This window comes from Lupinus angustifolius, chromosome LG19 (genome assembly GCF_001865875.1).
Source record: "Lupinus angustifolius cultivar Tanjil chromosome LG19, LupAngTanjil_v1.0, whole genome shotgun sequence".
NCBI lineage: Eukaryota > Viridiplantae > Streptophyta > Magnoliopsida > Fabales > Fabaceae > Lupinus > Lupinus angustifolius.
The window spans coordinates 9,209,060-9,232,759 of record NC_032027.1 but is presented as its reverse complement, the minus strand read 5'-3'; the positions used below and the strand labels follow the sequence as shown (position 1 = coordinate 9,232,759).

Below are 23,700 nucleotides of genomic sequence, written 5' to 3'. Positions count from 1 at the left end.
TCATTTTTTTCTTTTGGTTTTATAACCGCAACAACAAAACTTGCGTTGAAAAAATAAAAAGAACAACCCCAAAATTTGGTGACTATAGTTTCATAGTTTTAATTATATTTAATGTAATTTTATATGATACTCTACCACTATAGGTGATAGTATTTTTTGCTTAAGTACTTTTGCTGATAAGAAAATGTAATGATATCCTTTTATCCGGTATGAAACCACAAGTCCAATACGTAATAATTTCCCACCCAATCACAGACACAAAAACTTATACCATTTTATTAATTCCGTACCAAATATTAATATAAAATGCATAAATTTGATGTTGTTTTTTGAAGTAGTGAACATGAACTGTTTTTTATTTTTAATTACTCTTTAACTTTTATTATTTGGTAAAATTGTTCAGTGTATAGAGATATTTTTGGATTATCTAGACATATAATTCATGAAATGGTTCATGCATGTTCATTTTTATGATCAACAATCATAGGAGGTAATTAATAATAAACCAACAAGGAAATAACTGTTACTAGATTCATAGTAGTAGTAATGTAATAATTCAAGTTAGTGTGACGGGAAGAAATAATGATCAAATTGCAAATTAATTTAGAAGAAGATGATAAGTAAATTTTAGAATTAAATATAGTTAATATAGTAATATTAGTTTATTTAAAAATAAAATAAAATAATAAAAATCTAATAATCAATATTAAAAAAATGTATGTATTAGAATTTTTAATTATTATTAATTTAATATTACTTTTATATAGGGACTAACCAATAATTAAAGTTTAAAGAGTAATTAAGAAGAACAAACATTTTTATGTATTTTTCCTTAACTTACATTCATTAATTAAACTACATATAAATTAAATTATGTATTATAATAATTATATAAATATTATTATTTGCAGATTCAATTATTGTAATGATGCAACTGTTAACCATATTAGAAACAAGTACAAAATTGGTATGTTTATTATGTTGTTTGAAAAATATGTAATTTTTTAATACACAAATTGATTTTGACAAGTAATATTTATTTTAATTTAACCAATATTATTCATCTTAACTATTTTTAATCAGTTTAATTTTATATTTTAACATTATATGATCATACTCTACCAAGATAAGATTCATAGAATTAGTATTTTCTTTTTCTAATATAAATAAAAGTACTAGGATTGTTGTGTCATGTGTGGCCTCCTTAAAAATAGGAATGGTGTCCCCCGTCCTTGAAACACGAATCGCATACTATCATGGGATAAAAAAAAGTATAAATCGTTTCAGCTCAGTTTGAATTATTTTTATATAAAATTTGATATTATATTTACATTTCAAAAATGTAATATAATTAAAATATTAAATATAATAGTGATAAGTTTATATATTTTAAACTTAATATTATCATATTACTATTGAAATACATTATAAATGTATAATGAAATAAGTCTACAACTTTATTCCTAGCATTATGTTAATATAAATAAATAAACAATTATTGTATAAATTAAAAAAATATATTTTTTGTCACATCTAGTTATGATTATAATTAGACGTGGTAAAATGATTCATAATCCATTCAAAATCCAAACAAAATAAATTCATCCCTTACAATTAATGAATTTAAATTGATGTAACCTGGTAACTTTAGTAATAGATGATTTGAATTCATTCATTATATATAATAGATATCTATGAATAATTTATTTGGATGAATATTCAATCCATTTAAAAAATAAATATTTAAAATAATGTTCTTTATTTTTCAATTTCTTTCATCATCTCAATTCTTGCTTTCTTGTATTGTTTCTCACTTTCACTTTAAATTTTTTATTTAATTGAGATCAATTACAAGACATATGGATGTAATTAATATTAAAATGTTATTTTTAAGTACATAACATAGAATATTGCAAAAAATTATTTTTTTAAAAGTTAAAAAAAAAACATTTTTTTTGAAAAATGGTTTTTAAAATGTAATTTTAAAAAATGTTTTATTGAGATAGTAATTTCTACAAGAATGATTTTTTTTTCAATATTATTCTAATAAAAAATTTAAATAGATTGTATATTCAACCATCCAAATATATGAAAATGAAGTAATAGATGAATTGAAATTCATCCATTAAGTTTGGATTTAGATGAATTGAATAACTTAAAATATGGTTTAAATAAATTTATATAGATAAATGAATTTCCTTCCATCCATACATTAGGATCCAAATCCAGCTATTTGCTACCCATATTCATAATGAAATGTTTTCATATTAGGCTATTGACATTAATTTTTCTTTAATTGTGATTGTATTATATATTAGAATAAAAACAATCCTAACAACATGATTATATTTACACAAAAAAGTATCATTTCTATATTATACACATTTTAGCTGTATATAAGAATATATTACTTAATGAATACATATTTTTAATATATCATATGAACATTACTTAATCTACTATGTGATAATTGGTTGTTTAATTTGCATTGTAGCTTGATTAGAACATTATTGAATTGAAGTAGTGAGTGTTAAACATTAAACACAATTTTTATTTGTGCATATACCAAATAAGTTAAATTAATTTGGTCTGATTTTGGTTGGCTTAGTTTCTAGAGTTGGAACCAAAAACAGAATTATTCAATTTTTAACAAATCTAAAAATAGACTAATCAGATTATGTTTTTGCAATTTCATTTAATTTTAGAGTCATTTTCGATTCTATTTTTGGAAAGATTTGAAATTGAATATTTCTAATAATCATACACACATAAAAATGAGAAAAAGATGTAATTATTATTATGGTAGGAGTTTTTTATAATGTCACTCATAATTTTTTATTTATATTTAATTATTATTGCCTTTTAAATATGAGGAAAAATATATGTAATGACAATTTAGGAGATTTTTATACTATAAATTCATTATTTACTATTCATATTTACTTATCATTGCCTTTTAAATATAAGTAATACAAATCAATGTTAAATGTTATACTGTGTGTATAAAATCTTTAGAGTGGTAGTGGATATTACATATTTAAATGTAAATATATAAATAAATGATAAATAAAATAGTGATTGTACATAAATATTTATATTGATTTGAATAAATGATAAATAATATAATAATTATCGAGTAACCCATAATTTTATTAATTGGCGTTTTTTTATTTACTTAGCATTGAAAAGAAAAATAAATAGTAGTATAGAATATCTTTATTCCTCTTTCACTTCCTCCTTATATAATACCCTTTTACTCAATCACCAAATCAATTCACACCCATTTTTCTTCTCTACCCAAAGTTCCTACCTTTGCACGCAATCCACCTTTGTTGTTCTTCTTCTTATCCCATGGCTACTTGTGTTGATTCTTCAGCCACACTTTCCCAAAAGTCAAACATGCCTCAACCTGATGATCATTGCTTCAACTACATGAAATTCTACCTACGACCCAGTTTCTCTGATCGTGTTACCTCACTCCCCATTTGCAAGAATCCTGAAAAAGCATTGCTTATGATTGTGGAACAGGATAAGGTTGAGGCTGAAGATTTGTGGCTGAAGATGCATGAAGAAACAAAGTTGGCTATAGAACAAGAACAAATTCTTTCAAGCTACTATTATGGTTCTGTTTTGTCTCACAAATCAATGGAAAGTGCTTTAGCCAACCAAATATCAATCAAATTAAGCAGTTTAAACCTTCCAAGTTTCACCCTTTTTGATCTCTTTGTTGAGATATTGGTAGAAAATCAAGATATCATGGATGCTGTGAAAGATGATCTAAGAGCAGTTAAAGAGAGAGACCCTGCTTGCATAAGCTATGTGCATTGTTTGTTGAATTTCAAAGGCTTCCTAGCATGCCAAGCTCATAGGGTAGCTCACAAATTATGGCTACAAGGGAGGAAGGTTTTGGCACTATTGACTCAGAACAGAGTTTCTGAAGTTTTTGCTGTTGATATCCATCCAGGAGCGAAGATGGGTCGCGGAATTTTGCTGGATCATGCAACAGGACTTGTGGTTGGGGAGACAGCAGTGATTGGGAATAATGTGTCAATTTTGCATAATGTTACTTTGGGAGGTACTGGTAAGCTTAGTGGGGATAGGCACCCTAAGATTGGTGATGGGGTGTTGATAGGTGCAGGAACTTGTATCTTAGGGAATATTAAGATTGGTGATGGTGCTAAGATTGGTGCTGGTTCAGTGGTATTGAAGGAAGTGCCTCCAAGGACTACTGCAGTAGGGAACCCTGCTAAAGTTGTAGGAGGGAAAAACAACCCTATGAAATTGGATAAGATACCTAGCTTCACAATGGACCATGCTTCACATATTTCTGACTGGTGTGATTATGTTATCTAGAGAGGCTAATCCTATATAGCATGTTGTAGTTTTTTAATTTTCATCAGAGGATAGTTACATGGTACAAGGTACAATTACCGTACGGGGTTCGTTCCTTACTTTGTAAGTTATATGACAAATCCAGTGTGTGATATGTGGTGACATTGTAACTATGCATTAGATATTAGGTCATTTTTGTTCGGGCTCCTTGTTTGTTATACTAGAGAGAATCCATGTTCTCCTGTTAACAACAGACTGCCCCTTTGTTTTGTTGTAAAATGCTAGCATAACCAATTCTTATGTAGCGTAAGAATTTCGCTTCTTTTTTCTTGCATTTCCTGTTTTCTTCGTGTTCTTTTAACTTGTTGAAGATTCATGTAAGTAGTGATCTGAGTTAGTTTAGTTATTGCAGATTAAAGCTATAAGGAACTTACCCCATTAAAACTATCTAGGGATGGTACTGTTAAATATATTTTAGTTATTAGTAAAGGGTAGTCTTGTCTTTTTGTATTTTCCTAACTTCCTATGTATTGGCCCTTTGGCCTTATCTTTATCATTAATTCCATATTGCATTTCTCATCTCCCTTCTCTCTTCATCTTCTCCTTTCCCTTCTCTCTTCCTATGCAGCTGATCTAACATGGTATCAAGAGCAAGGATTGCTAAGGCCATAGCTTTCGCAGATCCTGTTCATGCTTCTGGGTTCCATCATCTTTTCTTCTTCTTTGCAGTGGTAGATCAGCCTCCGCAGATCGAAGATCTCAGTTTCAGATTCGCAGTTCAGATTCGCAGTTTTCGCTGAGCGAATTTGTTAGGTTTCCTGTTTCTCTTTCCCTTTGCATTTCGATTTCCTTGTTGTTGTGCTTGTTAGTTATGGCAACTGAAAGAGATGATTCTTTGCAATCCATTAGTGTGCAACTAAATGGATCTTCCAATTATGCATATTGAAGTTATGTGATGAGAAATTTTCTGATTGGTAAACGAATGTGGGGATATGTTTCTGGAACTTTTGTTAAACCTACAAATAGTGCTACTGAAAATTATGCAAATGAGTTAGAAACTTGGGAAGTGAACAACTCGAAAATTATTACTTGGATTAATAATTCTGTTTCGCAATCTATTGGTGTTCAACTTGCAAAATATGATTCAGCATCTCAGGTTTGGGAGCACCTTAAACGATTGTATGTGCAGTCCAATTTTGCAAAACAATATCAGTTAGAGATTGATATTCGAGCTCTCCAACAACATAGCATGAGCACCCAAGAGCTTTATTCTGCTATGACTAATCTTTGGGACCAATTGGCACTCACTGATCTGCAGAATTGCAAGCATTCACACCGTACACTGATCGTCGGGAACAACAACGTTTAGTACAGTTTTTGATGGCTCTTTGGAATGATTTTGAAGGCATACGTGGTTCCATTTTGCATCGCACTCCTCTGCCATCTGTTGACTCTGTTGTTAATGAACTTTTAGCTGAAGAAGTTCGTTTGAAGTCCCACTCTGAAAAGGGAATTGTTGACAAAGGGATTCTGCCAAGCCCCTCTGTGTTTGCTGCTCCTGTTGTGAAAGGAAAATCTCAAGGCAGAGTCAATTATGATGAATGTAGCTTCTGTAAGGAAAAGGGTCATTGGAAGGCTCAATGTCCAAAATTATTGAAGAAGGAGCAACCTTATCAACCACCTCAGTGGCGTCCGCCTCAGTCGAAATACAGGAACTTTCAGCACACATCTCAATCTTCCAATGTTGCTGCTGCTACTGCTGTTTCTCCATCTGCCACCCATGGGATGGTTCACTCTGGGTCTAACATGTCTGACCTGATAGAACAATTTCAGAAGTTTCTTGCATCTCAGCCCAATGCTATGTCAGTCTCTCCTAATGTAGGTCAGTCTTCTGCTGGCTCATCAGGTATATCATCCTCCATATGGATCCTTGACTCTGGAGCGTCCCATCATATGTCATCTGACTTTAAATCTTTTACATATGTACATAAGTCGTCCTGTGTATCTGTTATGACTGCTGATGGAACTCCTATGTTATTGGAAGGAGTTGGTTCTGTTTCTACACCTAAACTATCTCTCTCTGATGTTTATTATATACCTAACCTCACTTTAAGTCTTGCTTCTGTTAGTCAACTGTGTGATTCTGGTTTCTCAATCTTATTTTCCTCAACTCATTGTTATGTGCAGGATCCTCAATCGAAGAGGCTGATTGGGACAGGCCATAGACAGGGGGGCTTTATATTTTGGATGAACTGAAGCTTCCACATGTTGCAGCTCCTACTGTTGATTTATCATCTTTTCGTTTGAATTTGTCTTCTTCTAAGTTTTATTTATGGCATTCTCGTCTGGGTCATGTATCTTCTCCTCGTTTGAAATACTTAGCATCAACGGGAGTCTTAGGATCATTACAACCAAATAACATTTCTGACTGTTGTGGTTGTAAACTTGCCAAGTTTTCTGCTTTACCTTTTCCTAAGAGTGTTTCAATTTCTAAGGCACCTTTTGATTTGGTTCATTCTAATGTATGGGGTCCATCCCTAATTGCTACTAAAAGTGGATCAAAATATTATGTCTATTTCATTGATGATTACACACGTTATTGTTGGATTTTTCTTATGAAACATCATTCTGAATTCTTTGGTATTTATTGTCATTTTCATGCTTTGGTTAATACTCAATATAACTCTGTTATTAAGTGCTTCCGCTGTGATTTAGGTGATGAATACACCTCTAACAAATTCTCTGAGTTACTTTCCTCTGATGGAACAGTTCACCAAGCCTCTTGTACTGACACCCCTGAACAAAATGGAGTTGCTGAAAGAAAGCATCGTCACATTCTTGAAACAGCCCGTTCTATGCTTCTGTCAGCATCGGCTCCTTCTGAGTTCTGGGGTGAGGCTGTCAAAACTGCGGTTCATGTCATTAACAGAATTCCTTCTTCTGTTACTTCAGGTTTGTCTCCTTTTGAAAGGTTGTATGGTCATCCTCCTGATTATTCATCATTGAGGGTTTTTGGTTCCACTTGTTTTGTTCTTCTTCCTCATGTTGAACGGAGTAAATTGACTCCTCGATCTGCCATATGTGTCTTTCTTGGTTATGGGGATGGTCAGAAAGGTTATCGTTGTTATAATCCTTCTACTCGTAAATTGTATATTTCTAGTCATGTTGTTTTTCTTGAGCATTTGCCTTTTTATTCTATTCCATCTGACTCTCAAAACATTACCAAGTCTGATCTCATTCATATTGATCCATTTGTTGCGGATATTGATGGTCCAAATGACTTTAATTTTGAGAATTTCAGGGATGAAGCTCCTCATACCCCCCCGCCTGCCCATGACCCTCTGCAGATTGGTGATCCTCATCCTCAACCACCTCATCTTCCTCGTCGTTATCCTCAACGTATCCATAAGTCCACTCAGCTCCCTGACTTTGTTTACAACATTTATTCTACTTCTTTTGCTTCTGCTTTGACCTCTCTCCACAGGTTATCTGAGCCATCCTCCTATCAAGAGGCTGTTCTTGATCCTCTTTGGCAGCAGGCTATGAACGATGAACTTTCTGCTTTGCACAAAACAGGTACTTGGACTATGGTGTCTCTACCACCAGACAAACGTGCTATAGGTTCTCGTTGGGTCTTTAAGATCAAGATCAAGTCTGATGGTTCTATTGAGCGTTACAAAGCTCGTCTTGTTGCCAAGGGATATGCTCAACAATATGTGTTCGTCAATGGCATATCTCTCATATGGATGTCAAAAATGCTTTTCTAAATGGTGATCTTCATGAAGAAATATATATGGTTCCTCCTCCTGGAGTTTCTCATAATCCGGGGGAAGTATGCAAGCTGCAAAAATCTCTCTATGGGCTCAAACAAGCTCCTCGCGCTTGGTTTGAGAAATTCTCTATTGTGATAACTTCTCTTGGCTTCTCTTCAAGTCCACATGATTCTGCTTTATTTGTTAGAAATACTCCTCATGGTTGCATTATCATCTCTTTATATGTCGATGATATGATCATTACTGGTGATGATGTTGATGGGATTACAAAGTTGAAGACGCAACTAGCAGAACAATTTGAGATGAAGGATTTAGGTACTCTTACATATTTCTTGGGAATTGAAGTAGCCTCATCTCCTAGGGGTTATCTTCTTTCCCAATAGAAATATATTGCAGATATTCTTGACCTGATTAGTCTCTCTAACACTAAAGTTGTTGACAGTCCTCTTGAGACTAATGTTAGATATACATCTTCTGATGGTGTTCCTCTCACTGAACCTACTCTATACCGCACGCTTGTTGGTAGTTTGGTGTATCTGACCATTAACCGACCCGATATTGCTTATGCAGTGCACATTATTAGCCAGTTTGTGAGTTCTCCTACTACTGTTCATTGGGCAGCTGTTCTTCGGATCCTTCGTTATCTTCGAGGCACTCAGTTTCAGAGTCTTCTTTTCTCTTCAACTTCTTCCTTGACATTGTCTGCTTATTCAGATGCTGATTGGGCTGGGGATCCTACTGATCGCAAGTCTACTACAGGTTTCTGTATCTTTCTAGGAGATTCCCTCATATCTTGGAAGAGTAAGAAGCAGGATGTTATTTCTCGCTCTTCTACAGAGGCTGAGTATCGTGCTATGGCAACCACCACTGCTGAAATAGTTTGGTTGCGTTGGTTACTTGCTTCTTTGGGTGTTGATCAACCTGAACCCACTCCCATGTACTGTGACAATAAGAGTGCTATTCAAATCGCTCATAACTCTGTCTTTCATGAGCGTACTAAACACATTGAGATTGATTGTCACTTCACACGTCACCACTTCCAACATGGCACCATCACCTTACCCTTCATTTCTTCTTCGTTGCAGATTGCTGATTTGTTTACCAAACCTCATTCTACTCAACGTTTTCGTTTCTTGACTAACAAACTCTCGATGCTTTCGATTAACGCATCTTAAGTTTGAGGGGGAATGTTAAATGTATTTTAGTTATTAGTAAAAGGTAGTCTTGTCTTTTTGTATTTTCCTAACTTCCTATGTATTGACCCTTTGGCCTTATCTCTATCATTAATTCCATATTGCATTTCTTCTCTCCCTTCTCTCTTCCTATGCAGCTGATCTAACATGTACTTCATTTCTGCTCAACATACCAGGGTATATTTTTTAGACTGCTTTAGTTCAGCAAGTAATACATTGAACACTAAATTTTCAATTAATTGTTTACAATTCTAGCTAAATTGTTCATGTGGTGGGATAGAAACTGGTTTAACTTTTAGATTAAAACCTACTATCCTCGAGATTTTCGTGCATACCATATTAGTCCCCCGAAGAAATTAAATTACTTCCTTAGTTCCTAAAAATGTTCTCTATGACCCACGTTAGTCACTCCATAGTTGGTCGCAGTTAAAGTTGATGGACTTGTACACATGGACCATTAACTGTATACGTGGCATCTCTGAGTTTCCATCATGATTGAGAATTATAATTTTAACTGTCCAAAAATCCATGTTGGTCCTTTCACATCATCACCGACTTGGCAAGCAAAGTTAATCTTATAAAAGTTAATCCTATAAATGTTGGGTTTATTCAAGTGTGAAGTCCCACATTGGATAGGCAAGGAAGAGTGAAAGAGTTTATAAGTAGGAAAGACCTATAGAACTTATGCCTTAAGGTTTTGGTTCAAGACGTGGTGTCTCACTTGTGACTCTTCACTCTTCCCATACATGTAACAATGGAACTCCCAGTCCCAGTCTGGTCCAACAATAAAAGTTAATCAATTTCTTCTTCCATTGGTTCATGCTTCTGCTATCAAAGACATTGATCTTCTCAAAGTCAATCTTATACAACCCTTTTTGCTCTGATTGATGTCATTGGTAATTTTGAGTTAGCTTATGATGAAGTGCTTTCAAGTTATTTCAAGAACTTGGCCCCGCTCTTGATGAATTAAGGGAGTACATTCAGAACTGGCACCTATTGTCTAGCAAAGTTTACTATGGAAGTCTCATATTATCTCAAATCTTAAATTTATAGATATAGAGGGAATATGTATCATAGCTGTTAATTTAATGTAAAATGAACTGTGTTTCCATCACAGGATTGTTGCCCTTGTCATTTCTAAGTGCAGATTCAATTTTATGATTAAAATGTCTTCAATATTTGGTTTGGAGAGGAAATCATGCTATTTACTGGTGCCTAGTGTGCAGGAACAAATGATAGCATGGGTGTATTTTACAATCTTTTGTTTCCCTATTAAATGAACATTGGAGAACCAGAACACCAAAGCTTGCTATTGTGGTGACTAGTGTTTGGGTATTTCACGTGCAAAGAAGAAGTCTCACATTGTATAGAACTGGATGGACCGATAAACATAAATAATGCTTTAATATTTTAGGTCAAGATGTGGTGACCTACTTATATGTTTACTTTACTTAGCCCATGGAAAACAATTTAGTTCATTAATGAAGATCTCCCAACAACTAGTGAGAGAGCCTTAGGCCATAAATGGAGGTTGGTTGTGCAGTAGTCCCGGAAGGATACTACAATGTCAGTTCAACCACTTGCTTTCCTTGTTTGCCACCAGGAAACATCGTACAAGGCTCTGATACCAACTGAAGTGAAAGCTAATAGGTCCAATATGATTGTCCAATATGATCGTAAATGAAATTTGTGAATATTTCTCATTGAATCATCAAGGCATGAAAAACCTTATTTATAGTATAAATTAACTAGTTAACTAACTAGCTAACAAACTAATAGACACATGTTAAAAGACAATTCAACATGTGTTAAATGTATAAAATATGTAAAATGTAGTACTAGTTAATCGATGTTTTGCTTTGTGTTTTCTAAACACCTATATTCTAATTTCTTTTTCAAGATTCTTTTTTATTTATGATTAAGACTTTCTGATTATTAGAATCCATGGTTATTAATATAGTGTTTCCATTCCCAATAATACACTAATTGCATAATATTATTTCATCCCTAATAATGTGATAACCTGGTGGTATGGTGATACTATTATTTAGTTGTAAATGGATAATATGTGATAGTGATGGATGTCATAACATGGTAGCTTGTGTGTTTCATTCTAATAAGAGTTCAAGTGGTACTTACATAGATACAAAGAATATTGCAAATAAATAAAACAATACAATCAATATGGATCCAAAGGCATTACCAATGTTGAATTATAGAGTTTTGATGGGGAAGGGGAGAATTTTCTTTCCCAATAAGTAAATTATATTGATAATATTATTAATGATTGTATAATGATATTATGATACAAAAAATATAATTATAACTCCTTTTCATACTGATGGTATATAAGGAGATACTCCATTCCCATATTTCTAATTAAACGAGAAAACAAATGAAAAAAGATAAAATAAAGTAATTTCAATCTTAAAATATTCTGCCATATATATTTATAATATGAGATGAAAGATGATCCATTTAATCTAATAGTAAGTTTAAAAAACTTACTTCACATATTGATCATTAAATCTAGTAAAATATAATGATTTAAATCTATTTACTAATTTAAACCATTGGATTTATTTAGAATTAATGACTAAAGATTAGAATAAAATGTTTAAACTTAGTCATACAGTAAGTGAATCTCTCCTTATCTTATTTATATCTTATGGCTCCCCTAACATTTGCTTAACTGTGTCTATATGATGGACCAGGTTCTTTTCAACATGGATTTATGTCACTATTCTGAAGTTGTCGTGATCATCTCATTCACGCATGCTTTTGTTTCCTTCTGGATGTTATGTTTTCAGGTACCATAACAAACGATTAGTTTCTGGATGTTGATTGAGGATACTTAGTACATACACATAGAACATTATGCTTAATCCGTGGCTTGATATTAAATAATCATGGAGTCACCTGAAATTTCAACAATGGAAGAAAGAAGAAACATGTAGATATAACCAGAGAGTCCAATAGTAAATGAAGATGGTGATACCTGGTATAAATCAATTTTTAATATATATGATTTCAAGTTATTTGTCAATAAAAAATTAAAATAAAGATTTTTTTTTCATATCAAAGTATTAGAACTCATGGGCAATGCTTATGGAAAAGAATCATCTACCATAGGGGATAAATAAATTGTTGACTTTGCCTTTACATTTTAGGGTAAAAATATCATCGTATTGTATCAAAATGGTAAAATTATCACATCATAGAATTTTTTTCATATTTTTATGTACCTTTATAATGATTACAAAATTAAAATCTAACAAAAAGTAATAAAGATCCCCTGTTCCAAGAAAATCATATCCTCATCATATTGCATCTAATTTTTCTTTTTAATTAAATTTAATTTTCTGATTGATCTCCATCCAACAGAAAGACCAATAAGAATAAATAGTGATTAATGACTTATCTTTTGTGTATCAATAAGCACTCCTTGTGCTCTTGAAGACATTTTTTTCTTATTAAAAATGGTGCTTAATGACATATATATATATATATATGTATGGACTAATATGGTTGGAAACATTTACTCTAAATGCAATAATTTCACAATATCATTAATTAAGAATGATTACAGTGCTATAAATAGAAAAGAAACTTGGATCCATTTCGTACATAGTTAGAGAAGTTTGTTGAAAATGGATGGGAGGAATGTGTTCTTCATACAAATTCCCAATTAAATACTGTTAAAACCACTCACATCTCAAGCCCAATCCAAGAAAACATTCATTCATCAAGCCCAACTCGAAATCCAAGTGATTAGGGAACACCTCAACTTGATAACTAAAACTTTCCTCTTTTAGTAGTTTTTTAATTTTCTGTTAATTCTGTTTTTAGGTAAGTTTCCCTTTTTGGAAACTTTGTTATTTTCTCTTCTTCTCCTGGTTGCTATATAATGCAGCTTGGTTTTCTTTCTGTATTTCAATTTTTCATTTATTAAAGCAATAAAGAAGTGTCTCTATTTTTCTTCTTCTTCTTGTTTGAGTATATTGTCATCATTATGCAAGCTTAATTAATTCATCCATGGATGTTAAATCTTCTGCTGCACCATTATTCCTCTTCCTCCTTCTTAATCTGTCTTTCTGTACTTCTTCATTCTTACTGTTACTTGCTTCTTTTTCTCATCAATGACCAACCAAACTATCAACCCAATTCTTGATTCATCAAACTCTTACTACTTACACCCCAACGAAAATCCAAGAAGTGCACTTGTTTCCACCCTACTGAATGAGGAGAACTACCATCCATGGTCAAGAGCAATGACCATGGCCTTAGAAACGAAGAACAAGCTGGAATTCATCAATGGAACATTGACCAAACCTGCTCCCCTTGATCCAATGTATGCTGCCTGGAAAAGATGTAACAATTTGGTAGTTTCTTGGCTAAGTCACTAAATAGAACCATCCATAGTACAAAGTGTATTATGGATGGATAATGCTCAAGAAATTTGGGATGACTTGAAGGAGAGATATCATCAAGGTGACATGTTCAGGATTTCAGAACTCATTGGGGAGATGCATTCCATCAGACAAGGAAGTGGATCCATTGATAAATTCTACACACAAATGAAGGGTGTATGACAACAACTTGATAACTACATACCAATTCCTCACTGTTACTGTGAAACAAAGTGTCATTGTGCACTCATACCTACCATAAAGAAGTATAGAGAGAATGAATACATAATCTACTTTCTTAGAGGATTGAATTATCAATTCTCCTCTGTAAGATCGCAAATTATGCTTATGGATCCTATGCCTCCTATCAACAAGGTATTTTCAATTCTTGTCCAACAAGAAAGACATATGTCTTTTGAAGAACCTGGGTTCTCAGCAAATATATCAAGCAACAATTATGATAACAGATCAAGAGGCAGAGGAAGAAGCATGAAAGGACCTATGGCTGGAAGATCTAATAACCAAGGGAGATTTGGATCTTTTGGAAGAGGAAGAGGACATAAAATCTGTACCTATTGCCAAAAGACAGGACACATAGTTGATATTTGCTATAAGAAGCATGATTTTCCACCTGGTTACTTCACCAATTCCACAAACATCAATTGCTACTCAGGAACAAATTCACAAATAAATGAACTGATGATAGAAACTGAGCAAAGTGGAACCAAGGAAGAAAAGATTGATCCAATATGTCTATTTACACCAGCTCAGCACAATGCCTTAAAGAACATGATTCAGGAATCCATGAAGCAAACATCTCATACAACCAACCAAGTCAGTTCTCTTTCAACATCTATGCCTTCTTTTGAAACATCCAAAGCAGGTACATCTCTAAATTCCTTAACTCATAATAGCATATCAAGTTGTTGGGTCCTTGACACAAGAGCCACAGACCATGTCTGTCACTCCATTGCTCTTTATCAAAATTTTAAGAGGATCAAACCTCTTTTGATTGCCTTACCCAATGGTGAGCAAGTTACAACACATTACTCAGGAACCATTGTGTTCTCTGATGACCTCTACCTCATAGATGTATTGCATGTTCCTACTTTTAACTTCAATCTTATATCCATTTCAAAACTCACCACCTCCTAAGCCTGCACCTTGACTTTTTACACCAATCATTGCCAAATTCAGGAACCTCACTCCTTGAGGATGATTGGTGCAGCTAAGCTGATGGGAGGACTATATGTGCTAACACAATCCAACAAGAAAAACTTTGAACCACATCATGTTAATGTGTACACTGGTTATGATGACATCAATGTTTGACACTCTAGATTAGGACACTTATCTCACAAGAAAATGACAACTATGCAATCTATTTTTCCATCTATTAAATGCAATAAGTCTTTAGACCCTTGTGATATCTGCCATTTGGCCAAACAAAAAGACTGCCATACAATGATAGTAGTTCTAAATCTCAATCTATATTTGATTTGATTCATATAGACATTTGGGGACCCATTGGTACCCCATCTGCCTTTGGTCACAAATATTTCTTGACTATTGTGGATGACAAAACTAGATTTACCTGGCACATTTTATGAAACAGAAAAGTGAAGCTACCCTTTTGGTTAAAACCTTTGTGCAATATGCCAAAAACCAATTTGATAAGGGAATTAAGATAATTAGAACTGATAATGGGCAAGAATTTTTAATGAAAGAATTCTACATGAAAGAGGACATACAACACCAAACAACATGTGTTGAGACCCCTCAACAAAATGGCATAGTAGAGAGGAAACACCAACATATAATAGGTGTTGCTAGATGCCTTATATTTCAGTCAAATTTGGCTCTTTGCTATTGGAATTTTGTTGTATTCACACTCTGCGCATCTGATTAATAAACAACCTACTATGTTTTTGTCTAACAAATCTCCTTTTGAAGCATTGCATAACATATTGCCTGACATCACCAACTTAAAGGTATTTGGTTGTCTTTGTTTTGCATCTACTCTAGTCTCCAATAGAAAAAAATTTGATCCTAGATCAAGGAAATGCTTATTCCTTGGTTACCCTCATGGGGCAAAAGGGTCCAATATGCTAGATCTCAACACAAATGAGATCTTTATTTCTAGAAATACTGCTTTCTTTGAACATGTGTTTCCCTTTTCAGCAACTAACTCTAACAACAATGATACTAATAGTGAAACTCACCCTATTCTCCTTGTGCACAACCTAGACATACTCTTTTGTCCTTTACCTGAAACCAGTATAACCCAAACCAATAATTCTAACACTAATACCACAAATCAACCTACTCCAATAGATCAAACACTGCACAATCCCAATCCAACTAGGCATCCTCAAAGAATTAGAAATCCTCCAACTTACCTAAGAGATTATCACTGGACTCTTCCGCACCAATCCAAAGTCCCTGACCCTCATATCCAACACCCTATTAGTAACACTCTCACTTATAACAACCTATCCTCTAGGCATAAGAACTACTCCTTGTCCATATCAGCTAACCAAACTCCTACACATTACCTAGAAGCTATGCAACATGATCACTGGAAAGAAGCCATTCATATAGAATTAGATGCCTTGGCCAAAAACCACACCTGGATTCTGACTAACCTGCCTCTAGATAAGAAAGCCATAGGGTGTAACTGGATTTTTAAAATCAACCATCATGCTGATGGATCAGTGGAAAGGTACAAAGCTAGATTGGTTGCTCAAGGTTTCACTCAAACTGAAGGGGTAGACTACATGGAAACTTTCAGTCCATTTGTGAAAATGACCACCATAAGAGTGATTCTATGCCTTGCAGCCATGCACAATTGGCACCTACACCAGCTAGACATCAATACTGCATTCCTACATGGGGATCTTAAGGAAACTGTTTACATGAAGACACCACTAGGGCTCACCATTTCATATCCAACTCTTGTATGCAAGTTACAGAAATCAATATATGGACTCAAGCAAGCAAGTAGACAATGACATGACAAAATCACCAACACTCTGCTACAACTTGGTTATGTGAAATCCTCCTCTGGTTATTCATTATTTACTCATAATACTAACTCTGATATCGCAGCTATCTTAGTATATGTTGATGACTTGATCTTAACAGGAACTAGTATTGATCAAATCCTACACACAAAGACTGTCCTTCATAACAAGTTTAGCATCAAGGATCTAGGAGAGTTAAAAGTTTTCCTTGGCATGGAGGTTGCTAGATCAAAACAGGGCAATACTCTATATCAACGAAAGTACACTTTGGAACTTCTCCAAGAAACAGGATTCCTTGGAGCAAAACCAGCTTCTACCCCAATGGCATACAACACTCCTCTTCATTCTCAATCTGCTTCACCTCTATCAGACATAACCTCTTATAGAAGACTAATGGGAAAATTTCTTTACCTTACTCACACCAGACCCGATATATCCTATGCAGTGGGATGCCTTAGCCAATACCTTGCTGCTCCAACTGACGAACATTACAAGGCTGCCACATAGGTTCTCAGATATCTTAAAAATTCTCCTGGTCAAGGAATTTTTGAGATACTCAAGGATACTCTGACTCGGATTGGGCAACTTGCATTGACACTCGAAGATCTGTAACTGGTTGGTGCTTCTTCATAGGATCTGCCCTTGTCTCTTGGAAAAGCAAAAAGCAAAGTACCGTTTCAAGATCCTCTTCCGAAGTAGAATACAGAGCACTCGCCATGGCTGCTTGTGAGGCATAGTGGCTCATCTTCTTGTTCAGAGATCTGAACAGTTCTCACCACAAACCCGTTAGCATCTTTTGTGACAATAATTCGGCTCTGCACATAGCATCCAACCCGGTCTTTCATGAGAGAACAAAACACATTGACATTGATTGTCATGTGGTTCGTGAATGCCTACAAAATCATACTATCCATCTACTTCCCATACACACTTCACTTCAACTAGCTGACATCTTTACTAAATCCTTGTCTCCATCCCTTTTCGAAACATTATTTCCAAACTTGGCATTATAGATATTCATATGCCAAGTTTGCGGGGGTGTGTTAAAACCACTCACATCTCAAGCCCAATCCAAGAAAACATTCATTCATCAAGCCCAACTCGAAATTCAAGTGATTTAGGAACACCTCAACTTGATAACTAAACTTTCCTTTTTAGTAGTTTTTTAATTTTCTGTTAATTCTGTTTTTAGGTAAGTTTCCCTTTTTGGAAACTTTTTATTTTCTCTTCTTCTCCTGGTTGCTATATAATGCAGCTTGGTTTTCTTTCTGTATTTCAATTTTTCATTGATTAAAGCAATAAAGAAGTATCTCTATTTTTATTCTTCTTCTTGTTTGAGTATATTGCCATCATTATGCAAGCTTAATCAATTCATCGTTGGATGTTAAATCTTCACAAATACGAAGAAATGAGAGATGTTAAAAGAAGCTTTGTTCTAACTTAACGAAGTTGGAAATCAGAAAAGATGATTTGAAAGCTCAAAGGAGTTGATTTCCCACCTTACCCACTCCATTGGATGTGAATTCCTACCTAGAATAAGCTTATCTAAATCATTTGTATATGTAAAGGCTCCATTTGCTTCACCTCATCATGTGAAAATCACGTTGTTCTATCTACAATCAAGAACTTCTCAAACTTAGTTAACAAAAGTGTATGTTGGTAGAGAATTTTGAAAGTTTCATTTCTTCAAAACATGTGGCGCAAGCTCTTCAAAGGTTTGCTAATGTTCCTTGTATAAAATATATTTAATATTTAGTGGTTTAACCAAAAATGTATTAAGATAGAAACTTTATAATTTTTAGGATAATAGGATTTAAATTTTAAATCAACAAATTTCTATCATTTTATTAGAAACTTAAATGTTTAATTAATTATTATTGTTGGTGTAATATTGCACACTTGGTCAATTTTCATAAAACATTATAGGATAACAATTTGTAATTGAAAGGTATTGAGATAAATTTTATAAGATTTTAAAAATTATTAAGATGATTTTTTTAAATTTATAATAGACTTGATATATATATATATATATATGATTTGAAAGCCAAAACTATCGGAAAAACACAAATGACAAGGAATCAAAAAATAAAATAATTATATCACGCTCTTATCAATATTATTAATATTGTATAGTTATCATAACAGTTAGAGTATGATAGAATAGTACAATAATTTAATCAATCATTTATTAATTAAACTGTAGTTCATTAAATTATATATTTATACTATATATAAAGTCAAAACTTGAAATAACTTTTCTCATGGTGTAATTTTCACTTCCTGTTTTGCCCTTAACATTATTTAATTTTTACAAAAAATTCATATAATCCTAAGCAACTACCACCAACACATTAATTAACCACATATCTCGCCTTAAATTAAACATTATCATAAACACAAAAAAATATAATATAAAGTACACCGAATGCAACAAATATATTCTTAATCTAAAAAATGAAATATATAAAAATTGAATATATAGTATCATGCAATATTGACCGGTAGACACGAAGTGTCTGTACACACTAGTTATATTAAAGGGAAAATAAAGTGTAAATTATTATGATGTAATTTCACTTTTCTATTTTATTTTTAAACTTTTTAATGTTTACAAAAAATCTTATAATTATATATAACTACTATTTTAAACTTTTTAATGTTCACTTTTCTATTTTATGTTTAACTTAACTGCATTTATCACATTTTTTGTTTAAAAGATTACACTTATTTCTTATGCAGGGGTGGTCAGTGTAATCTTTTAAACAAAAACTAGAGGAAGTTTGTGTAGGTGTAGAAAAGTGAAGGGTGGTTTATGTAATTTCACTAAAACTCAGGGAGTGTCACTATAATTTACTCTTATAATAAAAAAAACGTTAAAATATAAAGTATCTCCAATAAAAAATATAATATAAAGTATAATCAATTTAAAAATATATTATAATTCTCTAAAATAAAATATATAAAATTTGAATAATTGATATCATATCGTATCATATATATCATATATCTATAATCTATACTATATATACAGCCAAAACTTGAAATAACTTCTTTCATTATTTAATTTTCATTTCCTATATTGTCCTTAACATTATTTAATTTTTACAAAAAAATTATATAATTCTAAGCAACTACCACCAATACATTAATTAACCACATATCTCACCTTAAATTAAACATTGTCATAAACACAAAACAAAATATAATATAAAGTATACTGAACACAAAAATATATTTTAATTCAAAAAATGAGATATATAAAAAGTGAATATGTAGTATCACACAATATTCGCCGGCAGGCACGAAGTGCCTATACACACTAGTTATAATAATTATAATATATTTATGAAATTAAATATTAGTATTTTTAACATATAATTAATTATTGATATAGTTCAATAACTAACTATATTACAAACAAGTGTCAAGCTCAACTCTTTATTGTTACATTTTAAAAATTATCAAAATTTTCATACACAACGTTTAGACTGATAGGTATCATACTGTTTGACAAGTTTAATTATATGCCCGTGTTTTAGTTGAACTGATCAATATGATCCCATTTTTATAAGTCTGCTATATTTCTTTAGTTATAATAGGATTAAATAAAAAGAATTATAAGTGTGCGGAAATTAACAATTTACGGAATTATTAGCCTTATTAACTATGTGATTTCATTTTAGGTTAAATCTCATGTACCTAATCTTTTTATGTTGTTATATATATGTATTGTTATTGTAAAAATTTATACACAATCATTATATGGTATACTATTCATTTGTATTATTTTTCTAAAAAGTAAATAATCACTAAATAATAATAATGAGTGATACAATGATAATGTATAAAACTCATATAGTCTCACTGCATTCAATTTTTTCCCCACATCTCCTTATCAGGTAATTCTTCATGAATTCAAACTTGTGATATTTTTTGGAACCTCCAATTAAAATAATTAAATCTTTAAAAATATATTTATCCATGCATTCTTGTAATACTTTTTATTGAAATATGAATATTTTTCATTTGGTTGCTAATATTGATTCTTATTTCTTAAGAATACTCATTGCATAAGAAAATTCTTGTGTTTATTATTATTAGAAAATGGGATTCCCAAAGGTAAAAATGAGGAGAAAGAAACAATTTGTTATTATAAAATATAAAAGTGAGAATAGATTATATGACTCAAATAAGAATAAAAATAATATTTGTTATTATGAAGAAAAACCAAATATTATTCTTAATTTATAAAGACATTTTATATATTATAAAATAATATGGAGAATCTTAATATGAATGAAATTGTTATTATAAAAAGGAGATGCTCTAACTAATCTTAGGGAGTAAAATTTGTATGAAGATATATATAACACATTTGTTTTTATTTTTAGGACTAAATTTTAACTGGAATTAATTTTTTAATGTATTGCCAAAATTATATTAATTGTCTCTACATACATACATTTTCTAGAGTCATAACATCATTTGCATTAATTGGAAGTAGACTATATAGGGTCAACGTCTGTTGTATGTTACTTCCACTGATTAATTAAAAACATATATTTAAGTTGAAAATTTAATAATAAAAATATTTTTTTGACCAATTAGTGAAAGTGACACATGACACACTTTTTGAGATAGAAGATGTGCTTCTCAGAGGAAGAAGTCACACCGACATAGTTACATTTATAAAAGGAAGACTTTTCTTGATAGACTTATAATAGGAAGACTTAGATGAGTCTGCCATTGGTACACCACGATAGAGAGGTTATCATATTTGAACCATAACTCTCCACAACTAGATCTGTCAAAATGGGTTACCCTAACAAGTTTGGGTTAGCCCGTATAGAGTCCAAGCTAGATATCGGTCCGGGCTAAAAAGTTCGGTTACAATATATATGCCAAAATGCTATCCAAACTTGTCTTAAGCGGACCGCGGGTTATAGCTGGCCAACCCAATTATATTCCATTTTTTTTGAAACTTAAAAGTTTGGAAGCAATTTATTTTAAACAAAATAATAACATACTATCAAGACACAATAGAATACCAATCAACTAACAACATAATCACGTTGTACCATAAGAAATGAGAACATACATATTTGATGCTAATTGAATGAATAGAGAACCATTGAGAAATGGTCTTTGACTAGAAGTAGCAACTAACCTAGATAGTGGATAGCAGTATTCTTAATAGCCACCCATACATGTTGATATCACAAGACTTCATTACTACTTTACCTAAAAATGGAAGGAGAAAACTTAATATTAGTATAAATACAACTTTTCCAAAATATGAATCCCAATTCAAGAAACTAAATCAACCAAGTCATTGCAAAATATCAAATTATGTTCATGCTACGAATTTCTAATCAAGTACTTATAGTTATATATTAAACAACTTACCTATCTACCAGTACATTTTGATGTAAGGGAAAATGACAATAAAATCTGATAAATAGTAGTAGCCAACTTGGTTGTCCAAACAAAATAAAGCAAATCACAAAATAGTTCCAACTATACTTAATAATACTGCAGGAACTAGACATCAATTAAAAAGAATGAGTCTCAAAATTGAATAAATGTCATCCCAATAGAAGTTGAAAGAAACGAATGAGAGTTTTACCAACAAAGAGATAAGCCTCATGCCAACATGGCAAATGTAAAAGCTTTTTCTTTTGAGAGGTAAGAATCAATAAGCAAATAACAAAGGATATAATTTTGTGCACCAATCAATTTTCCAAATATTCAAATATACGGGCAGGCCAAACTTAACTGGGTAAGCCCAGCCGAACTCAGTTTTAAATAGTCCGGTCAGTCCGGGCTAAAAAGCCCGATTTTAACAAAAGCTACATAATAAAGTACCCAAGCCTTATAAATTTTTGGGCTTTGGCAAGCTAGCTCATTCCGGCCTACCAATTTGACAGCTATATCCACAACCATGCAATTCTATCATTTATTAAATGAATCTTTATTTTATGTTTGTTTACAATCCTCAATAAATTAGTAATTATCTTCATTTTCATTGTAGTGTTGCAACTCATCTTTTGTCTTAAAAATAAATCTCAGGAGACCACAAGCCCACAACAAATCCCATATTTATAAATTCAGAAAATTTTATAAATACATCCTAAACTTTGTCTCATTTGAAAATACCACTATGAACTATTTTTTATTCATAATTACCCATTAATCTTTATGTAAACACCATGAATTTTTTGTGTATGTTTTATTAATTATTTATTTTAACAAAGATTAATTTTAGAAATTAATCGGTATTGAATTAGACTAAAACTTAGTTGAGTATTAGTCTTTTTTTATGATTTTCTATTTTGTGGTAAATTTTAGTAATTTTATGTGATGGAAAGTTTTTGACCTGTTGTCGGGCCCAAATTCGCTCGAATTCGGCCCAATCACGTGTTTTTGAGTTCAGTACCTCGGAATCGAATTCCGATGACGCCATTGGCTGTGAAATATTATTTCGAGTCAAGATAGACAACAAGTTTGTCTAAAACGCATTTCTAATTATTTTTCACTCCGAATTTCGTGTTTCGAAGTTCTAACCCTAAACTGAAATCGAGATATTTTTATTATCTGACCAGGTATTAGTCGACAATACTCAGGAATGGTTTAATCGAGAATGTGTCATCGAAAAGGTCACATCACTTTCATGTAAGAAGTTTGCTTGTTAAACAAGAAAAAATACATATCCTCTTACACAAAATCCCCTAAATCACTCAACAAATCCTCTCACTCCACCATCATTAGACACATCATCTATGCTAGTCTAAATCTACTTACTTTGCATTAAATTTTATGATTTGATGAGGGTGAGGCTCTCCTATAAATACCTCACACCATTCTCTCATTTTACACTAAATTTCCTATACAAACTAAGGCAGTCTTTTATTTTCTCTTCTTCATCTTCTTCTCATACTTCATAGAAAGTTATGAGCTTTTATTATGT

At 32.2% G+C, this 23,700-nt stretch overlaps 1 protein-coding gene across 1 annotated transcript; it reads left to right on the top strand.

Moving 5' to 3' along the window:
* On the top strand, positions 3,239-4,396 carry LOC109333631 (serine acetyltransferase 1, chloroplastic-like). Its single transcript, XM_019569158.1, has one exon. It carries the CDS (start codon positions 3,352-3,354, stop codon positions 4,351-4,353), a length of 1,002 nt encoding a protein of 333 aa, XP_019424703.1. The 5' UTR covers positions 3,239-3,351; the 3' UTR covers positions 4,354-4,396.

Excerpts from the sequence above, each read along its gene's own strand:
- LOC109333631 (XM_019569158.1), top strand. The coding sequence starts at position 3,352 with ATGGCTACTTGTGTTGATTCTTCAGCCACACTTTCCCAAAAGTCAAAC.